The sequence below is a fragment of the Schistocerca piceifrons genome, chromosome X (assembly GCF_021461385.2).
Source record: "Schistocerca piceifrons isolate TAMUIC-IGC-003096 chromosome X, iqSchPice1.1, whole genome shotgun sequence".
Classification (NCBI taxonomy): domain Eukaryota; kingdom Metazoa; phylum Arthropoda; class Insecta; order Orthoptera; family Acrididae; genus Schistocerca; species Schistocerca piceifrons.
The window spans coordinates 153,992,012-154,019,594 of record NC_060149.1 but is presented as its reverse complement, the minus strand read 5'-3'; the positions used below and the strand labels follow the sequence as shown (position 1 = coordinate 154,019,594).

General features: G+C 44.2%; 1 protein-coding gene across 2 annotated transcripts in view; it reads right to left on the bottom strand.

The window, feature by feature from the left end:
• LOC124722114 (organic cation transporter protein-like) overlaps window positions 1-27,583 on the bottom strand; it is a 199,027-nt gene that overhangs the window by 73,313 nt on the left and 98,131 nt on the right. For both annotated transcript variants that reach the window (XM_047247321.1, XM_047247320.1), the window contains exons 4-5: window positions 15,040-15,146; window positions 5,015-5,169 (exon numbers count right to left, since the gene is read on the bottom strand). In XM_047247321.1, the coding sequence (XP_047103277.1) occupies window positions 5,015-5,169; window positions 15,040-15,146 (262 nt within the window). The remainder of the gene's footprint in view (window positions 1-5,014; window positions 5,170-15,039; window positions 15,147-27,583) is intronic.

Below are 27,583 nucleotides of genomic sequence, written 5' to 3'. Positions count from 1 at the left end.
CGAATGGCAAAACGTCATTTTTTCGGATGAATCCAGGTTCTGTTTACAGCATCATGATGGTCGCATCCGTGTTTGGCGACACCGCGGTGAACGCACATTCGAAGCGTGTATTCGTCATCGCCATACTGGCGTATCACCCGGCGTGATGGTGTGGGGTGCCATTGGTTACACGTCTCGGTCACCTCTTGTTCGCATTGACGGCACTTTGAACAGTGGACGTTAAATTTCAGATGTGTTACGACCCGTGGCTCTACCCTTCATTCGATCCCTGCGAAACCCTACATTTCAGCAGGTTAATGCCGACCACATGTTGCAGGTCCTGTGCGGGCCTCTCTCGATACAGAAAATGTTCGACTGCTGCTCTGGCCAGCACATTCTCCAGATCTCTCACCAATTGAAAACGGCTGGTCAATGGTGGCCGAGCAACTGGCTCGTCACAATACGCCAGTCCCTACTTTTGATGAACTGTGGTATCGTGTTGAAGCTGGATGGGCAGCTGTACCTGTACACGCCATCCAAGCTCTGTTTGACTCAATGCCCAGGCGTATCAAGGCCGTTATTATGGCCAGAGGTGGTTGTTCTGGGTACTGATTTCTCAGGATCTATGCACCCAAATTGCATGAAAATGTAATCACATGTCAGTTGTAGTACAATATATTTGTCCAATGAATACCCGTTTATCATCTGCATTTCTTCTTGGTGTAGCAATTTTAATGGCCAGTAGTGTAATTGGTTACTGTCAATCACTGGTAGAAGTACCTAATACCCTCAAAGGACTCAATGACCCACAGAGAGCCCAAGTCCCTTTGCAAGCGAATACACAATAAAATGAAACTATTTCTCACACCTTGCCAGTCCAGAAGAAAAAATCGCCAAAGGCGATCACTCTTTGGACACAACATGCCACAATAATAATAAAAAAAAAGAGCTCCGGCGGACAATTCTGTTCAGTGCGCCGAGTCGTGTACAGTCTCCAATTACCGCCGAGTCTACGAGCTGTAGTGTTCGTCCGCCGTCGGCCAGCTCTGTGTCACTCAGAGGCACAGTGACAGGACTTTAATATTTTAGAGGACTTGTAATAATTTAAACATTCAGTTGTGCTGGGCACATCACAAGCAGCAGCATCATTTAAGTTGAGTATTTCTCTCCATATTTGACAAATATCATTTTATTAGTAACTGTTGGGGCTCTTTCTGACTGAAGATAACCTACGCCGTCCTCCTGCATCCCCAACATATTCCCGAGTTCGGAGCTACATAATATTTTCCCTTACATTCGGTGATTACTTATCTTTATCGAACTTTACTGAACATATTGGTGTCAGTTGTTGATTCACTTGGTGTAATTTAATAATTTTTTTGTTTTTTTCCCATTTCTAAATTCGTAATTACTGGTTTACTGGAGGGCCATATTTAATAGTAAAATATTCGAAGCATCGTGCGTAAATTAAAACTTTTTGTAAATCTAAAAAATAAAAAAAAACTGGCAAACGAGGTTTCAGTCAAGTGACGAACTTTCACAGTTCTTTATTTCCTGTTACAGAATTAGCCGCCGAGGCCATATTATTGCGTCAAATAGTAACAAAAGTTATAATAGTGAGTCTATACCATACTCATGTGTCAGTCAATAAATTACATAAAGGAGCAATCTTCCTTTTAGACTGCAGTAACTGAATAAAATTCTCATAGCGTTGGCGTCAAGCCGCCAGGTGTACGCCTGGTTAACGGCTTGGCTGGGGATGTGGCAAACTGACGCCCAAATCAGTACTGGGCAGACATAAGTGAAGTGCAAGAAGCCGCCATTAACGTGTGTTTATGCGAGGCAGTCAAGTTTGCACATTTGCCAGCTCGACAGTTAAGAATTTTCCCTTTTTTTTGCTGTAAACGATGAACGCGGCTGATTTAGTATGGCCAATTCAAGCCAACACACAATGCGAACACCGTAACTTGCGTACTTGATCAAACAAATATAACTAACTGGATACCCATGCCCAAGTATCGAATACTGTCATTCCAGTGTAATGTTTGTGCAGCATCCACTACAGCTACAGTTTGATACAATCATCCAGTCATAGAGAATTCATTTTTCAAAGCATCTTGACGGGAATTAGCTGAGAAAGTAATATGGGCTGGTGTATAGTATGTTATTCTTCGTTGAGACTTCTCATGACATCGTAACTTCTATACAGCGGTTACGACGCAACCTGCATAGCTCACCTATCCCGCAGAAACCTGGATTGGACAGCCAGCGCTCCACATCACTGCTCCGAACAAAATTTGAACACCCATTCCACATCCCTCTCCTTTATGTATGCTTAAGTTATGTAAGGAATGTTGTCTCAAAATTCCATGTTTCTGGGATAATGACTTAGGCTGTGCATTGATACATCAGTCAGTTTGTACTCTTATAAATAGATTGCAAGCACCTCTGAATATTTTTTACAAGTGACAACCGTGACAGGGCTGATTAAAGCCGTTAAGACTAATCGCTGAATTTGTGAAAACACGCCAGAACCATACCTATATGCTAAAATAATTCACCCCTATAGCTCCCCAATATTTATTATGAACTCTTTCTCTCACTCCTATGGATATCGAAGCTATAACTTTTGACAATGCTGGTTGCTGAGAAGATTTTTTATTGCATTTGCCTCGAAATGAACAGAAGCTCAGAGCAGTGACTCTTCGAGATTAATATTCTGACTAATGCTGTCTTAAAAGATCAATCCGTTAGCTGGGTGCCGTGGGTGATGGGTGTAGATGAGCCGAGCAGCCTCTTAATCGTTATGAGAAGACCATAATTTGGATGCAACTCCTACTGGTTATAAACCAAGCTTATCGAGAGAAAGCAAAAATAGTGTATGAACAGCACTTCTAAATTTCGCCAATAACTTCACAAAAGATCGACAACCAACTAAAAATCGCGTGTTTTCTTATATATTGCAGTAAAGTCAACAAATGAAGCAGAATCTCACACATCGACAACATCACATAGGAATGACATAACAAACACAAAAAACGCACTTGAAAATGTGAATCATTTCCCGAAACGCGTCGTGCGGAAAATGAAATAAAGAAAATGGTGACTGGTAGCAGATGAGTTATTTATAAACAACCCTACAGGTTGGTTTTATTCAGGATTCCAATACGCCATATTATTCATCCTATTTTTCAACATAATTTCTGTTCAGTGCGACGGAGTTATGTAACCTTATTGGGACGGTCTGCATGTCAGCATGACACCTCTCTACTGGTCGAGGTTGGAGCCAATGTCTTGCTGCATCAGTAATCTCCCTATCATCTGTGTTCTGCTACCCGTGGAGTGTATCCTTCATTGGGCCACGTAAGTCGGAAGGTGCGAGTTCTGGGCTTTAGAATGGATCAGGAAGTACAGTCCAATGAAGTTTTGTGAGCTCTTCTCCGGTGCGCAGACATGCATAAAGCCTTGCGCTGCCATGGAAAAGGAGAAGTTCGTTTGCATGCTGATGTCATTTCTTCAGTTTCCTGAGGGTGGCGCTACACACTTCAGAGTTGATCGTTGCACCATGAGGGAGAACGTCAAACAGAATAACCCCTTCAGTGTCCCAGAAGGCCGCGCGGGATTGGCCGAGCGGTCTCAGGCGCTGCAGTCATGGACTGTGCGGCTGGTGCCAGCGGAGGTTCGAGTCCTCCCTCGGGCATGGGTGTGTGTGTTTGTCCTTAGGATAATTTAGGTTAAGTAGTGTGTAAGCTTAGTGACTGATGACCTTAGCAGTTAAGTCCCATAAGATTTCACACACATTTGAACATTTTGTGCCAGAAGACAGTCGCGATGACTTTACTGGCTGGGTCTGCGGCTCTGAACTTTTTCTTTGGAGGAGAGGTGGTGTAGAACCACTCCATTGTTTGTCGTTTTGTTTCAGGTCCGAAGTTGTGAAACCATTTATCATCGCATGTGACGATGTTCGATAAAAAATTGTCGCGATCAGCCTCGTAATGCGCAAACAATTCTGCACAGATGATCCACAGTTGCTCTTTATGGTTTTGTGGTAGGCAGCGGGGAACCCGGCGGGCACAAACCTTTGAATACCTCAGCTGGTGGATGAATGTGTCAGCACTAACAACAGAGACGTCCAGTCGAACAGCGAGGCGTTTGATTGTGACGACCTCGAATGAGGGTGTCCGCACGTTCCAACACTGCAAGAGTCGTGGCTATGTGCAGCCGGCTGGCACGCCGGATATTGGACAACTTCGCACGCCCTCCTTGCGATGATGCCACACGTCTTGCCCAACGACTCGCCAAGCTTTTGTTCCCTGCCAGTTCTACATAGACATTCTGCAAGCGACCATGAATGTCTGTGTTACTTTGGTTTTCCGCCAAAACAAACGCATTGACGGCTCTCTTCTTGGAACACACCTGCGTTACAGACGCCGTTTTGAAGGCTACTTACAGCGCCGCCACCTGTTGGAACTTCGAACTATAGGACCTGAGGCGGGAATATTCCATGATGCCCCACAACCATTTCCGCATTTTTTCAAACGAAATTGGCGAAAAAAAAATTGTGTAGCATTGTTTATTGAACGTCCCTCATACAACATGAATTTCTATCCTTCCAGCTACCAAAATAAACTTGCTTATGTTATTAATTATTGATGTATGATGGACGCGAGCAGATTGTCCTAACAGAGATTTTCTAGCCCAACAAAGATTATGAGCAATAATAACTTTCATCAGAGAACTATAGACATGGAGGTGACGGCAAAATGTTTTGGGGCATTCAGCTCTTTAATTACACATTCCCATCTTCGAAGAGAACGATACCCACAGACGATACAGAAAAATTATAAAACTTTTGCGTTTATTGGTCCAAGAAGCTTCTAACATCGGTTTATGGGTGACTGACAGCGCCAATTTGTGGACGGAATAGAACGAGAAGCGCTGTCGATCATTTGGGATAAAGACTATAGCAAAAAGTAAACATATTCATAAATATTAAATGACTATATTGCGTAATAATTTATGAACTTTTATGTACCTAGAACATAGGCAGTCTCGTAGACGCTGCCTCCACAGACCATGTCAACGAATTCCATGATGATGAAGACGATGTAGTTCGGCGAGAAGGAGCGTGCGATGCCCACTAAGGCGGACAGGCCCACAGCGTACAGAAGCACCGTCTTCCGCCCAAATCTGCAAACAAAAAATAGTATCTCATCATGACAAACCTATCATGAGATGTAGTAAGGACCGCAGAAGATAATGAGTCTCTTGGGGTCAACTGATCTGCCGACAAAGACCAAACGGAACTGTAATAGAGGGTGCGGAAAATTGTTAGTCACTGAAAGATAACAACGGGCTCTCCAGAGACGCAAAGTCATCTTTAGTAACTCGTATCTCCGCGTAGGAGGATACATGCGTTGTCCACAGGACTACAAAGGCATCTGATGGTATCTCACTGCAAGTTTTTTCCTCTCATTGTACATTTCGTTCCAAAATACTGGATATCGAGAAAGAATATTGTGATTTTAAATCTATGCAATACATTTTTTAACTTTGTCAGACTCATGCCAACAGTTAGTCCCACAAATATTTAAGTGAGTTTATGGGTAATTGGCTGCAGCGGTTAATAGGACGCATACGGTACTTGCGATAAATATGATGTCTTTCGATTACTGCTGTCCTCTTCTAATCACTGCAAGAAACAAAGAGGAAGGAGGAGACGGGTGCCACTTAAGCTGTGGAATATGTTGTTTGGGGCAAGGAAAGCATTAGTTACTTGTTATTTTCAGCAGACAGAAAATAAGAAAGTAAGCTTACAGTTATTACTCATTTACTTTTATCGCAATATGTTATTAAAACTTGTTGTTTACTGTACCGTTGTATGGATTTTCTTTTTAAACATAACAATTTAACATACAGAACCTGACCGAGTTGGTGTGTAATGGCAGACTCGGATAATGGTGCGCTGAAAGAGAATAGGTGGACATCTTCGTGAAAAAGAAGCTGGAAAAAGCTGAAATGAAGAAGAAAACAAGGAATGAAAAGAAACAAGATTGGTTTGATTAACAAGAATGGGAAAAGATGGAAAAAGAAAACCAGAAGTAATGACGAAATACCAGAAGTATCGGATGTTTCCAGCACTTATGACGACGATGATGGTGACTGAATAGAGAAGATTTCCACTTCGGCAAGGAGACTGCATGACTAGTCGGAAGACGCTAATGACCAGTCTTACTCTATAATGGACTATGTTCAACAGTTACAAAACTGAAAGGTGCCGCTGAGCCATAACAGTGGTAACCATTGAACAATCACCAGGGTCCAGTAAATAAGGCGTATAGTAGTGTGATCTGCACCACAAGTGTTTTAGGCAGGGAAGCAGAGAGCGTTAAGTTTTCACATGCAGCTAATCTTTAGTTGTCGAACATGGGAAAGTTGTGTCGACATTTCATCAAATAGGAGCCCCAAAAATCTGGACTGTGGAAAAACGTCCAAGTACTGGATACCCAAGTATAGGTCTGAGTCAGGATGGACCGTGGTGCAACGACCGAAATGCACAACTGGCGTTTTCACTGGAGAAGACTGGAAGCCATGGCAAAGGCTCCAAGTTGGAAGCCGTTTCCATGGCGCATGGACACTGCCGTTCAGCCAAGCCTACTGAATGGGAGATGTAGTAAATGCAAAAGTCGTCGACATGCAGTATATGGGTGACCAGCAGTCTGACGATGGCGTCTTGCCCATTGATGGCGAAGACGAAGGATGTAACTCTCGGCACAGTACCAAACACTGTGGAATGTCGTTCTCTTGGGGCTGAGGCGAGCTAAGTGATGTACCAAATCTAATCCTAGATAAGCGGTTAGATAAAACCTGACGAATAAAAATTTGTTGGGAGCGGTGAAAGCCCGAGTCATGGAGGGTAAGTAAATTGTAATGGCACTAAATTGTGTCATATGCCTTATGTAGGTCAAGAAAGACTGCATCAGGCGTTGGCGTTTAGAAAAATCCTTTCGTAGTGCTGTTTCCAACCTAACCAGACGGTAGGTTGTGGATCGTCCCTCCTAGAAACCACACTGACGAGGGTACAAGAGACCCCATGTTTCGAGAATCCAGCACACTCGTTGGGCTACCAACCTTTCAAGCAGTTTGCAGAGAACGTTGGTGAGGTTCATCAGTCGATAGCTGGCGACACACATTGGGTTTTCGACTTGTTTATGACTAGGGACGATGACGCTCTCTCGTCATTGCGAAGCGAAAATACCTTCTAGCCGAATACAATTAAGTTCCTGAGTACATGGTGTCGTTTAGAAACATTCATATGTTTAATAATCTAACTATGAATCCAGTCGGCGTCTGGGGCCGTAATCTATGGCGAGTCAAGAGCCAGAAGCAGTTACCAGTCAGCGAAAGTTCATTGTATAATCTGACATGATGGGTAAAAATAGCGGGATGTGTTCAACTTTTCTTTTGTGTGTTCGAAAAGTAGGTGGATAAGAAGAGGATGCCGATACAGTGACGAAGTGGGTCGCAAGGTGTTTGGCAAGAATCAAGCGAGTGGTAGACGTACTACCATAAGGAGGAGGCCAGTTTTTTGATATTTGGGAGCTCCGTAGACTATAGAGTTTGGTCCTTTTCTGGTAGGAAGTGGCTTAAGTCTCAAGGAGGAGGTGTAATGCTTCCAGCATTCCTTGTTACTGCGTTTAATCGAAGACAACCCTTGGCATGGAGCTGCTTAAAAGTGATGACGGCGCAGAATGAAATTTTCACTCTGCAGCAGAGTGTGCGCTGATATGAAACTTCCTGGCTGATTAAAACTGTGTGCAGGACCGAGACTCGAACTCGGGACCTTTGCATTTCGCGGGCAAGTGCTCTACCAACTGAGCTACCCAAGCACGACTCACGCCCCGTCCTCACAGCTTTAATTCCGCCAGTACCTCGTCTCCTACCTTCCGAGTTTCGTGATGAGGGTGGTCTGTGAAGGATGTCGCTTGGGACGTTGCAGGGTCCCTCGATGATCAACGCGTGGCGAAACCAGGGTGAAACCGCATCCAGACGTCAGCATTGGGCAGCCACCGCTCATTATAAATGTCGGAACTCGTAGGCTGGGCATGCTCGTGAAACAGGACAGGAGGCGAACTGTGGCGGAACTAACATCAGACAAGTGCGTCTGTACACTCAGTGCACCGAAATCTCCTAACAACGCATGTGCCAATGTTAACGCTATGACTTCGGCAACTGCGACTGAAATGGGCACGTGACCATAGGCACCGGACGTTGGTGCAGTGGCTGAGCGTTGCATGGTATGATGAATCCCGATTCCTTCTTCATTGTGCCGATGGGAAGGCGCGAATCCATCGTTTTCTAGGGGAACAGCTCCTTGACACCTATACTCTGGGACGGAGACAAGCTGGCGGCGGCTCCATTATGCTCTGGGGAACATTCACATGGGCGTCTATAGGTCCAGTGGAACTCGTGCAAGCCACCATGACGGCCAGGGGTATCGTACATTGGTTGCACACCACATACACCCTTTCATGACGATCATGTTTCCGGATGGCAGTGACATTTTCAGCAAGATTATGCGCCATGTCACAAGGTCAGGAGTGTGATTGATGGTTCAAGAAACACAGTGGCGAGTTCCAGCCCTGTCCCTGAACTCGCCAGGTCTGAACCCGATAGAACACAGCTGGGATGTGATTGAAAGTGGTGTCAGAGCTCATCGTTCCCCCACCCCCGGAATTTAGGGGGAATTATTTGACTTGGATGCGCAGATGTGGTGTCATCTCCCTCCAGCGACCTACCAAGGCCTCATTGCTTCCATGCCACGACACGTCGCCGCTGGTATATGTGCCAAAGGTGGATTACCGGCTAATAGGTAGGTGGTCATAATGTTCTGGCTGATCAGTATATACACACATCGGTATGATGTATGATACTGGTTGGTATGTGATGGATAGCACCTTGCGGCTGTAGTGACTTCCATGCCCATCACTGTGTGTTGGTATTGCTGCCGTTATATTCATTACAACGAATGTATTTCATTAATATGTCAAATGCTCAACTATAAATGCTCTTGCTGAGACTTGAGATCGGCATCTACTGCTAAATCTATACTCTGAAATCTACTCTACGGTCTGCGGCGAGGGGGGGGGGAGATGAGGGGGGGGGGGGGGGTACTGTGAAACCACTATTATTTCCCCTTCGCTGTTCCATTTGTGAATAGGTCGTGGGAAGAATACTGGTGGGAAGCCTCTGTATAAGCTCCAATTTCTTTGATCTCTCGTCGTGGTTATTTCGCAAGGTGTTTGTTGGCAACGCCACTCCAAGGTATCTCCAAATGGATGTTCCGCTCAATGAAGTGACAGAAGTCATGGGACAGCAATAGATGATGGCAGTACGCATACACAACATATGAAAGGGCATTGGTGGAGCTGTCATTTGTACTCAGGTGATTCACGTGGAAAGGTTTCCGACGGAAATTAACAGGCTTTAAACCCGGAAGGGTAGTTTGAGTTAGACGCATAGGACATTCCATTTCGGAACTCGTTAGGGAATTCAATATTCCGAGGTCCAAATTGTCAAGAGTGTGCCGAGAATACCAAATTTCAGCCATTACTTCTCACCACGGTCAACACAGTGACCGACGGCATTTACTGAACGACCGAGAGCATGGACGTTTTAGCCGGCAGCTGTAACCGAGCGGTTCTAGGCGCTTCAGTCCGGGACCACGCTGCTGCTACGGTCGCAGATTCGAATCCTGCCTTGGGCATGGATGTGTGTGATGTCCTTAGATTAGTTAGGTTTAAGTAGTTCTAAGTCTAGGGGACTGATGATCTCATATGTTAAGTCCCGTAGTGCTTAGAGCCATGGGAGTTTTCCTAGAGTTATCATTGCTAAGCGACAATGCGTAGAATAACCACATAAATCAATGTGAGGTGTACGATGAACGTATCCATTGCGACAGTGCGGAGAAATTTGCCGTTAATGGGCTATGGCAGCAGACGATAGGCGCGTGTGCCTTTGCTGACAGCTCACTGCCTGTAGTGCCTCTCCTGGGCTCGTAATAATATCTGTTTGAATCTAGATCACTTGTTTACCGTGGGCTGCTCAGATAAGGCCCGATTTCAGTTGGTAAGAGCTGATGGTAGGGTTCGATTGTGGCGCAGACCCAATGAAGTCGTGGACCCAGATTGCCAACAAATCATTGTGGAAGGTAGTGGTGCCTCCATAATGTGTGAGCTGTGTTGACATGGGATGGATTGGGTCCTCTGATCCAACTGAGCCTGTCATTGACTCGAAATGGTTATGTTCGGCTACCTGGGGACCATTTGTAGCCATTCATGGGCTTCATGTTCTCAAACAACGAGGGAATTTTTATGGATGACAATGTGCCCTGCCATCGGGCCACAACTGTTCGCGATTGGCTTGAAGAACATTCTGGACAATTCGAGCGAATGATTTGACCACCCAGATCGTGCGACATTAATCCCATCGAACATTTGTGGGACACTGTCAAGAGAACAGTTCGTCCACAAATCTGCACTGGCAACACTTTCGCAGTTATGGACGGCAATATATACGAGGTGTTCAAAAAATGTGTAAAATACTTTGAGAGGTGGTAGTACTCATTGAAACAAGAAAAATAAGTACAATAAACGTGGGTCTGCAAATGTATACGTTCTGAGGTAAGTCCAATAAAGATGGTTCGGGAAATGCATACTTTCTGCGATAAACAAGTGTTTACGGGAGGTGTTCAACGTGGCGTCCTTTCATGACAATAGATTCCCTCTCCCTTCGGGCGTAAGTACACCCGGTTGTTGTTTTACCTTCTGGCAAGCATTGAAGACGCGACCGTGTATTAAAGTCTAGGGGACTGAGGTTTGGGGAACGAGCAGGTCAAGCTGTGTGCGCCCCCCCCCTCCCCCCCTTTAAATCTATCCAGTGGTCCTGACGTGTCTGTGTCGGATATTCGTGCACATTGTGATGAAAGTGTGCTGGTGCGGCATCATGGATGAACCGCATTTGTATTCGTTGCCGCAATGGCGCAGCCTCCAGCAACGTAGGCAAAACGTTAGAGTAAGTCCAGATAATGCGCTCAGTTTAACCTTTGCGATAACAAGTATTGTCCTATTAATCTATCGCCAAGTACGCCTGCCCATACGTTGATTGAGAATCAGCGTTGATGCCCTCTTTCCTGAACTGCTTGGGGATTTACATCTGCCCATACATGCTGGTGGTGTAAATTCATAACACCATCTCTTGTGAACCCTGCCTCATCAGCAAATAAAATCTTGAAAGTGTACAATGGATCTGTGGCACACTTCTGCAACAGCCATTGACAGAACGGCCGTCTGTCATGATGATCCTGTTTCCTTAGGGCCTGAACGCGGTGTAGATGATATGAGTACAGCAATTGATCACGAAGTACAGTACCCTCCCGCCCAGATAAGAGAGTGAGACACGCTGATCGTCGCACACTGATCCCAGAGGTTTCTTCCACCGAACGTAGCGCACATTCCACCATGTCAGGCGTGCTGACTGTGCGAGGCGTTCCACTGTCTTCCGAGGTGTAAGGGTACCTGCATCCCTCAGACACTGGAAAAGTTTGCTGAACAGCTTATCAGAGGGCACCCTGCGCTGTGGATATTTTTCAGCGTAGAGGGCACGCGTGCGCAGGCTATATTCATTTGCTAAACCTTAGCAGAATGTCGTATCTTCCATATCACTTGTCTCACTTGTCGAGTAGTAGTCCTCCGTAGCTAATAGGTGGTGGAATAGAGAAAATGTAAATGCACTACACCATTTGCACGTACAAACAGTGCAACAACAGTAAACACATAAGAGAATCCACGTTTGGAAGAAGGTAAAACGCCATGATACGTACCCAGGGTTGATAGTACTTTACAATAAGACACACAAACACAACGAAAACTAACGTACCAACAACACGACTCGAACCACACAACTGACTGCAGACCACCTAATGGTAGGTAAAGTACTGTGGGTAAGATATCATAATACCTTGTCGACACATTCGACAGATTTGACGGAGCGCCAATGCAACGACTATGTTAGTATCCGCAAGCAAGCGTCGCACAGCCCTTCCTATAAAGACGTGTGTATCTCGTCAAGTATGCGTTTGCGGACCCATGTTTATTGGACCTAGTTTTCTTGTTTCGATGAGTACTACCACCTCTCAAAGTATTTGACACTTTTTTTTAACTCCCTATAGTCTACAGGGGACTTCCAACGACTATTATGTCCACGCCACATTGAGTTACTGCACTATGTCGGGCAAAAGGAGGTCCGACTCGATATTAGGTAGTATCCCATAACTTTTTTCACCTCAGTGTATTTTATGGTTGTCACTGTTCCCAGTGACTATTTGGATGCTGGTGTGTACAAGGAGACGTGAGGAGTGATGTTAATCGATGATGGATATGGTCACAGCACATTCATCCTTCTCCCCTCTGAGGTATTCCTTTCTGTGGTGGCTAAAACTCCTCATTACAGAAATATCTCTTTGAAATGTGCTTTAGGAAGACACAGAGACAGAGATTTCCCGCGTGCTACCATCTCAGTTCCTTCACGTGAGTCCTGAATCTGAAAAGTTCCAGAATAAAATGTGAGCCATTCCACCAGCGAAGTCTGTCGACGTCTCTCCCTTTTCCTTTATTTTTATTTGTAGAATTTGTAATGATTTGAGAGGGAGGGGGAATGTTTTGATTCCCTCACACAGACGTCAAATTCCATCGCTTTGGTAGATGGGTCTCCATCAGACTATTAGACCTATTTTCTAGGTTATTTTTATTTTTCTCCCTCCGTTTATCATTTAATGTCGATGTTGATGTTGCGCGTCTTGTCGTATCGGGAGCAATATTTATTGACTTTCCAGGCTGGACGTTAGTAATTCCTATAATCTTCACTTTTGTGTTTAAATGCGGTTACTGTTGTGTGAATGTGGCTTTGCAGGTGAACTTACAAGCACAGTTACTCTTTCTAGCTCTATATTATTTAATCCGAGTGGAGGCGTTCACTTTCGGTGGCGTTTTCTTTGCCACTGAAGCGAAAGATGTTGTAAAAATAGGAAGCAGCAGGGTATTGTACGCTTTTTTCGCTTCAACAGATAATACGCGCGTTGTTATCTTTCTTTTTTGCTCCCTTTTTCCTTCAAGGAACACAGGGCATTCGTAACTCCAAGCAGTATGATGTCCCTAGGGGTTCAAGCAGACAGAGTAGCGAACGGGTGAGTCCTCCGCCATAGGCAATACCAACAAATGTACAATATATTGTTTGACATTTACACATGAATGTAGTATGCCCGTAAAGTTGTAATATGTAATAACATATGGGACTATGAATTTTAAACCACGCTTTAAGGCGTAGGAAATCTTTTATGTACTCCAGGAAAACAGTTGAATCAAACGTTGAAATGAACGCTTCAGTTTTTCCCAGCTCACCATTTACCAGTTTCATCACGTCCCTAAGATCCGTAACACCCTCTTCAGATCATTCATTTTGCAGCTCATTTACATCAATCGACATTAAGCCACGGTGCCGTGATATCGCTGCTGTAGTTAAGCACATTGTGCTTTCCAACAATGAGAACATACTGCGTCACCTTCTTAGATTTAAGGAGAAATTCTGCCTGTTTGGATGCAGCAGTTTTATCGGGCAAGACGCCATTTCGGAGACTTTTTACAGACTTGGGGTCTTTTATCACTGCCCCTAACGCTTTTTGAATATAAAATGGGGACAGTTTCTCAGTGTTCCCGTTCTCTGATTTTTCTACCGTAAACAAATTTAGGTGCAAATGTGATCCGTTTTTCTTCATACAATTCACTTTACTTTTACCGTGTTCTAGCGTATTAATCTTCTTAGCTCTGTTTGTTCGTCGAGTGTGAAAGGCTCCATCGGCATTCCACTAGCGGTTCTTGAAGTAATGATCCACCAAGACAGAGCCCCTCTTCACTTCCTTACAGAATTAAGACATGGCAGGTTCAAAATGGCTCTAAGCGCTATAAGACTTAACATCTGAGGTCATCAGTCCCCTAGACTTAGAACTACTTAAACCTAACTAACCTAAGAAATCACACACATCCATGCCCGAGGCAGGATTCGAACCTGCGACCGTTGTAGTAGCGCGGTTCCGGACTGAAGCACATAAAACCGCTCGGTCACAACGGCCGACTATGGCAGGTTCCACAGAAGGTGCCCACTAATGACTGTTTCAGCTCAGTAGCCATCCACCCTGTCGGCTCGTAGCACTCTTAGAGACTGAGAAATTTCTTAACAGAAATCTGTACCATCCTCGCGGGCCGTTCGGTTAAGTGAGTACCCCAGTTCCCCGTGAATCGACGTTCCACCGAAGCGCAGCACGTTGACCGCTGGAGCACACACACAGCTTACTGTTATAGAGGACTGTTACACTCACCAGCCTCCGAAGAAAACCAGTTTTTATTATATTCATTTGGCCTCACGTTCGCCGAAAGCGTATCCAGTCAACGAAGAATGAGCTACTTGAAGTTCTCGCCATCTGGCGCGACCCGATAGGTATGTGTGACGTGTTGACTGTCACTGGCGAAACGAACTTTATCCCCTCACTCCACCTAGTGCCAACGCGACGTTAAATTGTGTTCTTCCCTCTTTTCTTTTCTCTGCATTCAGTTCATGTGGTATGACTACTATATTCTTTCTTTGACTGTCACAACTATTAGGTGTTCACTCCCGCACATATCACGCTGCAGTATTGACATTAAAGATCATTTATGTCGCGCCAACGATGTTGCTTTAACGCCTTCCAACATTCGAGTACTTCCAGATGTGTAATTGGTATTATCTTGTGGGAGACCACAGCGTAACCGACCTTTTTAACTTGGATATGCCGGAGTTGGGAAAATTATTGTCTCTTTTGGAGTGCAGTTAACTGTTTATTGCTCTTTATAAAATGATCAATAAGAACGATAGGAATCTACATTCCACTTTGAATCGAATGCCGGAATGACTGTACAGCTTCCCCTGAATAAATTCACACCTAAAAGATCAATAAAAGACAAACATTACCTGTCTGAAGCGTATCCAGCGATGGGCGTTGTTACAAAGTATCCAACACTGTTGACGGTACCCACTAGCGTCAACTTCCATTGGTTTTCATCACACGTGATGTCCCACTGAAATCCATATGCAGCACTTGAGTGATCCAGGTACACGATAACTTACATTAAAAAGTTGTACAGTTTATTAGTAATCTAAACCATTGGTTAATATACTACCGAAAATATTTAACATTTATTTCAAAATATCCTACCTACACTGATTTTAATTAACAGTATTTACATACTTCAACAAATATTGGAAAAAATATTTTTATGCTACAATGAAGATTGTCAGTATCGGAGATAGAGACATTAGCCTATTCCTTATGAAATAGCCTTAATTTTAGAAATGCGAAATGTAAGAAAAGCTTTATTCCTAGTTATTCCCACAAACCGTATTAATAGTCTTATCTGACACCCAACAATGGGCTCCGGAAGCATTTGAGAAGCTGTTCAAATAACTTACGGGATTTCGGTCGACAACCGGAAATATAACACACACACACACACACACACACACACACACACTGTGAACTCTCGCGCCACCACACAACCAAAGGTCAATAACAGTCATAGGGCCCACGTCATTTTATACCCTGAGAGTTGTCAGCTGTTTGGGTCACCTTCTGTCAGCATAAATATAGTAAAAGACTGTCAGGATAAATATAGTAAGAGACAGATCAGACGTGCTTTGCGATATCGACCAACCGTGCATTAGATGGGCGATGAATATACCTATTTGGCATTAACGTCCAGATATTTGTGTCATACGCACGGAGCATCTCTAACAAGATTAGTCGTATTTTGCGGAAATATGAGGTGAAATGTGTTTTCCGACCTCCAGATAAGGTTATGGCCATTTTAAGTTCCATTAAAGATGATATTGGTTTGCATAAGGTGGGTGTCTATCGTTTTCCTTGCAGTTGCGGTGTGTCATATATTTTTCAGACAACCAGAACTACTGAGCGTAAGCATCACACTCGTTTAAAACAACCGAAAAAATCGGGTACTGCAGAACATTGGCACTGGTCATTTATTGGGAGAGCGTTATTAAGGAAGAAATTGAGACTAAGTTAGCAAGTAACTTTGTAAATAGAGATATAGAGATGGAGGTTTTGCTTAACTTTTGCGTGGAATCCTTCTCTTTCCCTTGTCAATAAAGGAGTAATAGAGTTAATACTACCTCACTCGTTGTTTAGAAATTTTCACTATCGATAATTTCTGGCCTCAGTTATCTTTGGTTATGTGGTAGCGCTAGTGTTTACATTGTGTGTGTGTGTGTGTGTGTGTGTGTGTGTGTGTGTGTGTGTGTGGAATTGCCCTACTACTCTACTACCGCAGATTTTAAATTCACTTACACAGCGTTTACTTGCTGTAGCTTTACCTTGAAACTGACAGAGTGTGCACCTGTTGAAATATCGGCGGTTGTCGACGACGTCACCCGGTCGCATATCGTAAGTTATTTGAACATTTTGTAGACCGGGAGAAACTCAGGCCTCACATTTGAGAAGTTCTGTGTGTCCTTCATGAACTACACCACATACTCGGAATCCTTAACAACTGGATGGACATCACGATCATCATAGGACTGGACTGCGAACATTTTCCAATCACGAAAGGGTTTAATACGATCTGTGGCTCTTTATATTACAAAACTAATTAAATAGGGTTGCTTGCGTAAGTCACTTTTTTTAAGTAAATCTCCACGATGCGTTTCGAGGATTTTCACCCATATCGCAGTCATGTGAAGAAGCTTCATCATGTTAAATGCATATCATGTACATGATTTCTATACAGGGTGTTACAAAAAGGTACGGCCAAACTTTCAGGAAACATTCCTCACACACAAAGAAAGAAAATATGTTATGTGGACATGTGTCCGGAAACGCTTACTTTCCATGTTAGAGCTCATTTTATTACTTCTCTTCAAATCACATTAATCATGGAATGGAAACACACAGCAACAGAACGTACCAGCGTGAATTCAAACACTTTGTTACAGGAAATGTTCAAAATGTCCTCCGTTAGCGAGGATACATGCATCCACCCTCCGTCGCATGGAATCCCTGATGCGCTGATGCAGCCCTGGAGAATGGCGTATTGTATCACAGCCGTCCACAATACGAGCACGAAGAGTCTCCACATTTGGTTCCGGGGTTGCGTAGACAAGAGCTTTCAAATGCCCCCATAAATGAAAGTCAAGAGGGTTGAGGTCAGGAGAGCGTGGAGGCCATGGAATTGGTCCGCCTCTACCAATCCATCGGTCACCGAATCTGTTGTTGAGAAGCGTACGAACACTTCGACTGAAATGTGCAGGAGCTCCATCGTGTATGAACCACATGTTGTGTCGTACTTGTAAAGGCACATGTTCTAGCCGCACAGGCAGAGTATCCCGTATGAAATCATGATAACGTGCTCCATTGAGCGTAGGTGGAAGAACATGGGGCCCAATCAAGACATCACCAACAATGCCAGCCCAAACGTTCACAGAAAATCTGTGTTGATGACGTGATTGCACAATTGCGTGCGGATTCTCGTCAGCCCACACATGTTGATTGTGAAAATTTACAATTTGATCACGTTGGAATGAAGCCTCATCCGTAAAGAGAACATTTGCACTGAAATGAGGAATGACACATTGTTGGATGAACCATTCGCAGAAGTGTACCCGTGGCGGCCAATCAGCTGCTGATAGTGCCTGCACACGCTGTACATGGTACGGAAACATCTGGTTCTCCCGTAGCACTCTCCATACAGTGACGTGGTCAACGTTACCTTGTACAACAGCAACTTCTCTGACGCTGACATTAGGGTTATCGTAAACTGCACGAAGAATTGCCTCGTCCATTGCAGGTGTCCTCGTCGTTCTAGGTCTTCCCCAGTCGCGAGTCATAGGCTGGAATGTTCCGTGCTCCCTAAGACGCCGATCAATTGCTTCGAACGTCTTCCTGTCGGGACACCTTCGTTCTGGAAATCTGTCTCGATACATACGTACCGCGCCACGGCTATTGCCCCGTGCTAATCCATACATCAAATGGGCATCTCCCCACTCCGCATTTGTAAACATTGCGCTGACTGCAAAACCACGTTCGTGATGAACGCTAACCTGTTGATGCTACGTACTGATGTGCTTGATGCTAGTATTGTAGAACAATGAGTCGCATGTCAACACAAGCACCGAAGTCAACATTACCTTCTTTCAATTGGGCCAACTGGCGGTGAATCGAGAAAGTACAGTACATACTGACGAAACTAAAATGAGCTATAACATGGAAATTAAGCGTTTCCAGACACATGTCCACGTAACATCTTTTCTTTATTTGTGTGTGAGGAATGTGTGGTGTCACCGCCAGACACCACACTTGCTAGGCGGTAGCTTAAATCGGCCGCGGTCCATTTAGTACATGTCGGACCCGTGTGTCGCCACTGTGTGATCGCAGACCGAGCGCCACCACAAGGCAGGTCTCGAGATACGGACTAGCACTCGACCCCAGTTGTACGACGACTTTGCTAGCGACTACACTGACGAAGCCTTCCTCTCATTTGCCGAGAGACAGTTAGAATAGCCTTCAGCTAAGTCCATGGCTACGACCTAGCAAGGCGCCATTAGCCTTACATAGTTTGATAGTTATCGTATGAAATGTCTCATCCAGAACGATGTATACAACAAGGATTAAAAGTTAAGTATTCGAGGAGCTGCAAACGTTTCTTATTAGCATTCACTACTTATCCTGTTCCAGAATTCACGCCCGTCTGCGTTAGATAGCGTGCATTTCGGCCTCCTCTATCTACAAGGTGTTGGCACATTTGCCAACACATCAGAATGTTTCCTGAAAGTTTGGCCGTACCTTTTTGTAACACTCTGTACATTTGTATAGTTATTCTATGATCTTCCTGTACGCAGCTTACTGGAACGACTTTCAAGTTCAAAAATGGCTCTGAGCACTATGGAACTTAACATCTGAAGTCATCAGTCCCCTAGAACTTAGAACTAATTAAACCTAACTAACCTAAGGACATCACACACATCCATGCCCGAGGCAGGATTCGAATCTGCGATCATAGCGGTTCCAGACTGAAGCGCGTAGAACCGCTCGGCCACAACGGCCGGCAACTTTCAAGTGCTTTTGTTATTTTCTATAATGCAAGATTCAGTGTCACATGCTGGATAACAATTAACATTTAACCATCTCGTTAGGAATAAAAACATGAAGCAGATGGCTGGCTGCAGCTAGCAAAATTACAAATGTAAACAACTGGATCCATCTGAAGATGAGATTGAAAGCTCTCGAAACTTGTCGTCCTGGTTTAATAAGAAACTGACTAACGCAAATGAACGTTTTTAAGTTGTCTTATAATCGGCAGTGAGCTTAATATGTCTGATACGTAATATTAATATTCAGCAGTGCTATCGAGCATGTAATGGGTGCTTTATGTCCTAAATTTTAAATCTGATGCCATCCTACAAATTCGAAGGCTAGTAGTATGTCAAGGTACATCACGTTGGCGAAAGTGTGGAAGAATGCCTATAGGCAAGTAATATTTAGTTCATCCGTAGAAGTCAGTGGATTTAAAGAGGCAGTCTGCAGCTGACAATCTGAAGTGCTTGTGAAGGAGAAGATAACCGAGTGCCCAAAAAGACCATACGAATGTTCTGCTTTTAACACTGCCAGGTTTTGAGACGTCTTCGGCAACAGATCAAAGGCTTACATGCTCTTGTGGGATTTGAAAGGATTCAAGATTCAAATGGATGAATTACAATTTCTGGGACAGGAAAATCTCACCTGAACATGTTCAGAAGAAAAACAGATGAGCCTGTGGGCAAATGTCTGCACAAGAAGGACGACCTTAGTAGCGTCATGACTGAAAAACATACTCAGCTCCTCATCTGCTGTTATTCTCACAACAAATGTGCAAGACGTTTCCTGTGGCAGTCTATACATGATACTTCGGTTGTAATGTGTAATACCACTTTATCCTATAAGATCGCGCACAGCGCTGAGACTAAAAAACGAATGCGAGAAGGAACTGGACGCTATAGTCGCGTTAATGTGCTCTAATTAGCAACCTGATTCACAACACTGGCAATGCATTTTCGTCCACAAAAAAAAGGTTCAAATGGCTCTGAGCACTATGGGACTTAACTGCTGAGGTCATCAGTCCCCTAGAACTTAGAACTACTTAAACCTAACTAACCTAAGGACATCACACACATCCATGCCCGAGGCAGGATTCGAACCTGCGACCGTAGCTGTCGCGCGGTTCCAGACTATAGCGCCTAGAACCGCTCAGCCACTCCTACACGTCCAAACTTCTGCGAAATATGTGTAAGTGTATTTACCACTTACGGCAGCAGTTGTGCATTCATATTGTACATAACGATTCAGTAGTATGTACAGGGAAATTGAAAGAGTTTTTACACTAACCTTAGGTTGTGTACCAAGCTCGTTGCTTTTTGACTGACATGAGGTACTCGCTAATAGTAACTGTATTTAATTAATTTTGTAATATAAACAGCCACAGATCGTATTAAATCCCTTCACGCTCCGAAAATGTTCGCTATCCAATCCTATGATAGTCGTGATGTCCATCCAGAGTTAACTATTCCGAGTCGACGGAATGGAGTTACAAGTAACTAACTATTTAAGGTAAAAGTAAGATCATTTCATTACTACGCAGAAATAAAACACATGAAAACAAAAGTCGTAGGATTATAGTACTAGAACACTTTGTCCTGATTAAATGTATTAAACAAAAATTTTAATCACAGAGATATTATAAGAGACGATCAAAAATGTTCCCGTTCGAAGGTAACACTAATTCCTTGCCTACATGTCGGTGCTTGTTCAGTGTGAATCACCTAAAACTTGGGCCGGAAATATTACGGAAATGAAAAGTGCTATTGATGTGCGGTTATCACAGAATGAATTGGTAGCCAGAGCCTCGTATTGTTAGCCAATCTACAGATTGTAACAATACTTAGGAAGTGTATTTTTTATGCAAACATACTTTTATAAATGGAACAATGCCTATTGACATTAACAAACTAAAAGTAGGGTAAATTAGAACGTCAGTGGTGTTTGCTGCACGATTCTAGTGCGAGTTGTTAACGAGATGTCGTATTTTGAAAAGTTCCCACACCGACACTTGTACAATACCTTTGGTAGCACACACTGAAGAACAACAAAGGTGCATACTCGACTTATGTGGATTCTGACCAGCAACGAGACGACTGACCATCACAGATTGTGTTCAAAATGACCACTGGCAGCGGAAATACATGCTTTCAGCCAGGCATGGAACTACTACTGCACATGTGCTAGCATTTCAGCGGATATGTCAGAGCAGGCTGCAGTAATATGTCACTGCTGAATCATCGGCTATAGTTGGTATGTCCTTGTAGTTCGCGTCTTTCAGCTTTCCCCACAGGAAAAAGTCTACAGGTGTCAAATCCGGGGAACGGGCCGGTCAAGGTACAGGTCCTTTGCGTCCAATCCAACGATTTGGAAAAAATTCATGAAAACATACTGTAGTACTTGATGCACTATATGGTGGACAGCGATAATGTTGGTACCACAGTTTCTCCTAGTCTGCATACAGGTCCTCTGCGTCCAATCCAACGATTTGGAAAAAATTCGTGAAGACATACTGTAGTACTGTAGTACTTGATGCACTATATGGTGGACAGCGATAATGTTGGTACCACAGTTTCTCCTAGTCTGCAGAGGAACGTCTTCTATCATCTGTGGAAGATGGTCTGTTAGGAGGCTGCGATACTTGTGCGCACTCTACGAAAAACGGGCCTCTGAGCTGATGGTTCACTGTCGCACACCGCAGCGTTTACACTCCATGGAAGCTGACGTTCCAGCTGACAGGCAAACAGTGCATGTTCCGAGGGTTTACCTGGCCATGATTGGTATGTGTGGCTTCATCACTAAGCAAGGTAGTTGATATATCCGGGGTATTCCGCCTTAATGCCCGTGTACAGAAGTTAATACGATTCTCGTAATCGTTTCCATGCAGCTCTCGACGGAGGGTGATGTGATCGGGATGGAATATATGTCGATGGAGAATGCGTAGAACACTTGCCTGACTCGTGTCTATTCCTCGTGCGTTTGCGCGAGAGCTAAAGTGCGAATCAACTGCAACAGCAGCAAGAACATTAATTTCCTCCTCTTCTGCCGTCACTTCTTTCCTTCTGTTACGTTGTCAAGGTGTTATGCTACCAAACGGTTCAAATGGCTCAGAGCACTATGGGACTTAACTTCTGAGGTCATCAGTCCCCTTTATACTACCACTTTCGCGTAACTGGTTGAGGAGGTTGATAAATACTTGCCGAGATGGTTGACATCTATAGGGATATCTTTGGGCATACACCTTACAAGAATGAACTGTATTATTCCTATACTCTGCATGCACCATGAGCATGTCGGTTTTTTGTACATTAATAAATCCCATCTTTCACTCATGACCTACTGCTTGGGCTGTCACACACTAATGATTAGCAAGTCGCAATGCACTGAATGAAAACACAAGCACACTGTAAGAAAACTTAACATCGTGCCTACTAACTACGCAGGTTGAATGGCACAAACAAGCGTCAATGAGGAAACTTTTAAAAATACGATATCTCGTAAACGACTCGCATTAGAATCATGCAACAAACACCACTAACATTACAGGTTACCAGACTTTTAGTTTCTTAATGTCATTAGACATTGTTCCATTAAAAAAGTGCATGTTTGTACAAAAAATACACTTTCCAAATTTTATTACTGTCTGTTTATTGGCTAACTGTATGAGCTGCTGTCTGCCAATGCATTCTGTGAAAACCACACATCAATACCATTTCTATTTCCGGAATATTTGCGATGCAAGGTTCAGGTGATTCACCCTGTATACTCGCAGCTGGACTGCATGTACGCTGCAGCAACGCGTTTAAACAAAAAGTTTTTGATTGCCCCTTATACAGTAGATACAAGCATTAAAGGGAGACGTAATTATAGCTATCTGAGATCGGTAACAACTAAACTGACTTATACAGAAGGGGAATAACGATAAGAATGCAGTTTGGCTAAGTTTGTGTAGGAGGAATGACGAATACTGGTGTAAGCCGACATCCTCAATAACAAAAATAAAAATACCGTATACTGCGATCTATTTAAAAGTTATACATAAATTCGAGTCCTGGTAATCCTCATTAACGTACAGATGAAAACAGATGCTTTATAATGCGATTTTCGGCAATGGCTGCATGCTATAACGATTACTTGAAGGAACAAGTAAGACTCTCGTATCGTCACTAATGATATCAGACTTGTTTCCGATGTCTATGAATCTGAAAATCTCGTTGAAAATTATGTTACGAGGGAAGAAAATGTTATGTAAAATAAGCTTAAGTAAAAGGAGAACGAGAGGGACAACAAGAATCCAAAACGATAATGATCTCGGTATTAAAAAGGAATATGGCTTTATCAATAAACGATCACAGGATTGACGTGTGAGAGGTAAAGGAGTGGAACGAGATAATTATTGTGATTTTTGAGATGAAAATGATTAAGTATATAGGTAAGTGACAGTTACATACGGTTACATTTTCACCGGCACTGTTAAGAGCTAAAATGTGAGGTGGTTAAGTAATACCGCATACTGTACATCCAAACGTTCATCATATTCTCGCTAATCTCTCTGAAGCCAACTTGCTGTGATGTTTTCACTAATGGTAGTTACGCGCGTTCTCAGTTCTGATAACGCTGCAGGATGTTAGGGATGCACACTTAACCCTTGACGAAATATCACAAGTAAAAAATCTCACTTAGAGATCCCAGGAACAGAAGATTTTGTCTGCAGCAGATGCACGACCATTCCACTAATTTCCTAGATGTCGATTTTGGTATCGGCGGGAGTCCATTTCGTAAACTACACTTCCATTGCAATCCACTGTTTTCAGACACTAACAATGGTTCCCGGATCTGAAAGTAAATCATGAAAGTGTCAAGCAAGAAACGTCGAATTCTCGTGTAGTGTAGTATAAGCTGGGATATACTTAAGATTAGCAGTTCAATGCAGCAGCACAAAACAGATAGGAGTATATAGGGAAAGAGTGGGCAGCAGGTTTCTCATTCAGAAATAGCATTTGGATGTTGGCTGTTTGTGAAAAGATCGTGCCATGCCACGTATACGAAGCAAAAATTTCTACCAGCATGTGTCGGAATTCGAAATAGCATGATCGTAGACTGTCGAGATTGCTGTTTATTGTTCCGAGATATTTCTACCCGAGTTAATCGGCATTCCACAATTGTTGTCACGTGAATGTGGGACTGAGTTGTTCAGGAGGGCCATACTTAACACCGAGCACGAACACTCTTACACACACTCTAGTTCTCTCACTCTAGCCCTATACATATAAAAAAAAGTTTTGTATCACCCCGGTTGACTGTGGATACTGTATCACAGACACAGTCCCTCTGACTGTTTAGAGATGTCACTAAACCCGCCCAAAGATGTAAACAACGATGCATGAGCAGCGCCTATTAGACGGTGGTGGTCCGACAACCGATCAGTTCCAGTCATTCCACCAGGAAGGAGGTACACGGCACGTGTTGCCTGTAGTTCAACCATGCCTAGACGGTCAATACCGTGGTTCGATTGCGTCCGCATTGTTACTTTGTGCCAGGAAGGGCTCTCAACAAAGGGAGTGTCCAGGTGTCTCGGAGTGAACCAAAGGGATGTTGTTCGGACATGGAGGAGATACAGAGAGACAGGAACTGTCGGTGACATGCCTCGCTCAGGCCGACCAAGGGCTAACGGTTCAAATGGCTCTGAGCACTATGGGACTTAACTTCTAAGGTCATCAGTCCCCTAGAACTAATTAAACGTATCTAACCTAAGGACATCACACACATCCATGCCCGAGGCAGGATTCGAACCTGCGACCGTAGCGGTCGTTCGGCTCCAGACTGTAGCGACTAGAACCGCACGGCCATTTCGGCCGGCCCATATACAGTCAACCAGACAATCGTCGGAGACGTGTTTGGAGGCAACCCAGTCAGGCTGAACGCCTTAGACGCACTGTCCAGCGAGAGAACATGGATGGAGGTTCCCTGCTGTTTTGGGGTGGCATTATGTGGGGCCGACGTACGCCGCTGGTGTTCATGGAAGGCGCGGTAACGGCTGTACGATACGTGAATGCCATCCTCCGACCGATAGTGCAACCATATCGGCAGCATATTGGCGAGGCATTCGTCTTCATGGACAACAATTCGCGCCCCCATCGTGCACATCTTCTGAATGACTTCCTTCAGGATAACGACATCGCTCCACTAGAGTGGCCAGCATGTTCTCCAGACATGACGGCTATCGAACATGCCTGGGATAGATTGAAAAGGACTGTTTATGGACGACGTGACCCACCAACCACTCTGCGGGAGCTACTCCGAATCGCCGTTGAGCAGTGGGACAATATGGACCAACAGTGCCTTGATGAACTTGTGGATAGTATGCCACGCCGAATACAGGCATGCATCAATGCAAGAGGACGTGCTACTAAGAATTAGACGTACTGAGTATTAGGTGGACCGCAATCGGGACCACCACCTCTGAAGGTTTCGCTGTATAGTGGTACAACATGCAATGTGTGGTTCTCATGAGCAATAAAAAGGGCGGAAATGATGTTTATGTTGATCTCTATTCCAGTTTTCTGTAAAGGTTCAGGAACTCTCGGAACCGAGGTGATGCAAAACTTCTTTCATGTGTGTGTGTGTGTGTGTGTGTGTGTGTGTGTGTGTGTGTGTGTGTGTGTTTTAGGGGATTAGGAACGCCTATGAATTGCCCTTAGTCTGCCCTGCACGAAATTCAACGGCCAGTCGCATCTGACACCCGAGAAGACAGACCATGTTCGCTCTGCCGCGGAAGATTGTAGAGCTGCTTCGAGTAGCTTGAGTCAGGAAATGAACTTCTCTGCAGAAACAGAAGTTAACCATCCCCGCAACCGAACATATATGGGATGCAGAAAAAGTGCCGCACTTGGAGTTTGGCATGTGGTTCTGTATCCAGATTCAAGACAAAAGTTTGTCTAGCAAAATCAGATCGAATGTATTTTGAAAACACACGTATAGAAACGAGGAGCTGGTAATACTGTTACACCGCGCAGCGCTTCCGAATGTACAGAGGAACGTGTACCACCTCGCACTACCGTACCAGCCGCCGGAGCTCGCCGTGTAGACTGCTTGGACATCTAACCCATACCCATCATGGAACTATAGTTCGAATCCTCGTGAAGTTCCTTTTGTATATTTTAGACGCCTGTTCACTAGGTCCCGTCGTCTATAAGCAGGACATCATTATTTCACATAACGATAGCCTATAACATGACAAAGATCCACTGAACTGTATGCATGTATCTACTAACTGGCCAGTGCACAACCGTAACTAGAATGTCAAGTTCACGTAGGTCGGCTTCCCGATGGAGTACACAAACGGTAAATACTTCTAGATCCTTTTGGCGCTGGGTGCATCCGATAACCAAGCTGCTGCTGCTGCTGCTGCTCGTGGGTACGCTGTACGGTACCCTCAAAGGTGCCATTTCAGTAAGAAAGGTTCTCGTTGCGCGGAGCAACGCCTTCAGGAAACAGGTAATCTTCGTTCACGAGTAATGGACAGAGTTCGTCCAATTACTAGACGTACTCCACAAACAGAGGATGCGATTCTTGAAACCATTCACCAGTCACCTCGGCGAAGTACCTGTGATATTGCAAGGTGGTTCCAGATATCTCAAAGACTGATTGTTGAAGTGTTGCACGATGAAGAACTGCATCCCTACTGTTACACGTTAACACCAGTGGCCAGAAGACTGCATGAGACGGGTACAGTTTTTTCAATGGATTTTGCACCAAGTGGAAAATAACGATCATTTTACAAATGACTTGATATGGACTGACGCATCTAACCTCATTCCTGAAGGTATTTTCAACCTCCAGAGCAGCCATTATTGGTCGGAACATGTCCCATATATTTTCCGTGTACGTGGCGTTCAGGAAGGTCTTGGCATAAATCTATGGTCTGGAATCGTGGGAGAAGTGCTTTTGGGCCCTTGCCTATTGCAAGACAAGTTGAGTGTACGCCTCTATATCGTACGTTTCTTTGCAATACTTTGCCTGGCGCATTAGAAAACGTTCCACATGGTTTTTGGATACAGCTATGGTTTCAGCATTATGGTGTACCGCCACACTTTGCAATGAAGTGCATAACTATTTAAATGAAGCGGTTCCAGGGAAGTGGATTGGTCGTGGAGGTCCAACGTTCTGGCCTCCACGTTGCCCGAACCTTAATCCAGTAGATTTTTATTTGTGGGAACACTTGAAGGAATAAGTTTATAGCACTCCTTCCATGGACGTACACGACCTAATAGCTTGTGTGCATGCCGCTTCGGCAGTGGTGGACGCAGTTTTGTTGCGTAGGGTCTAGCGAATGGCGAATTGTTTGCAAATCTAAGGTGGTCGCTTTAAACATTT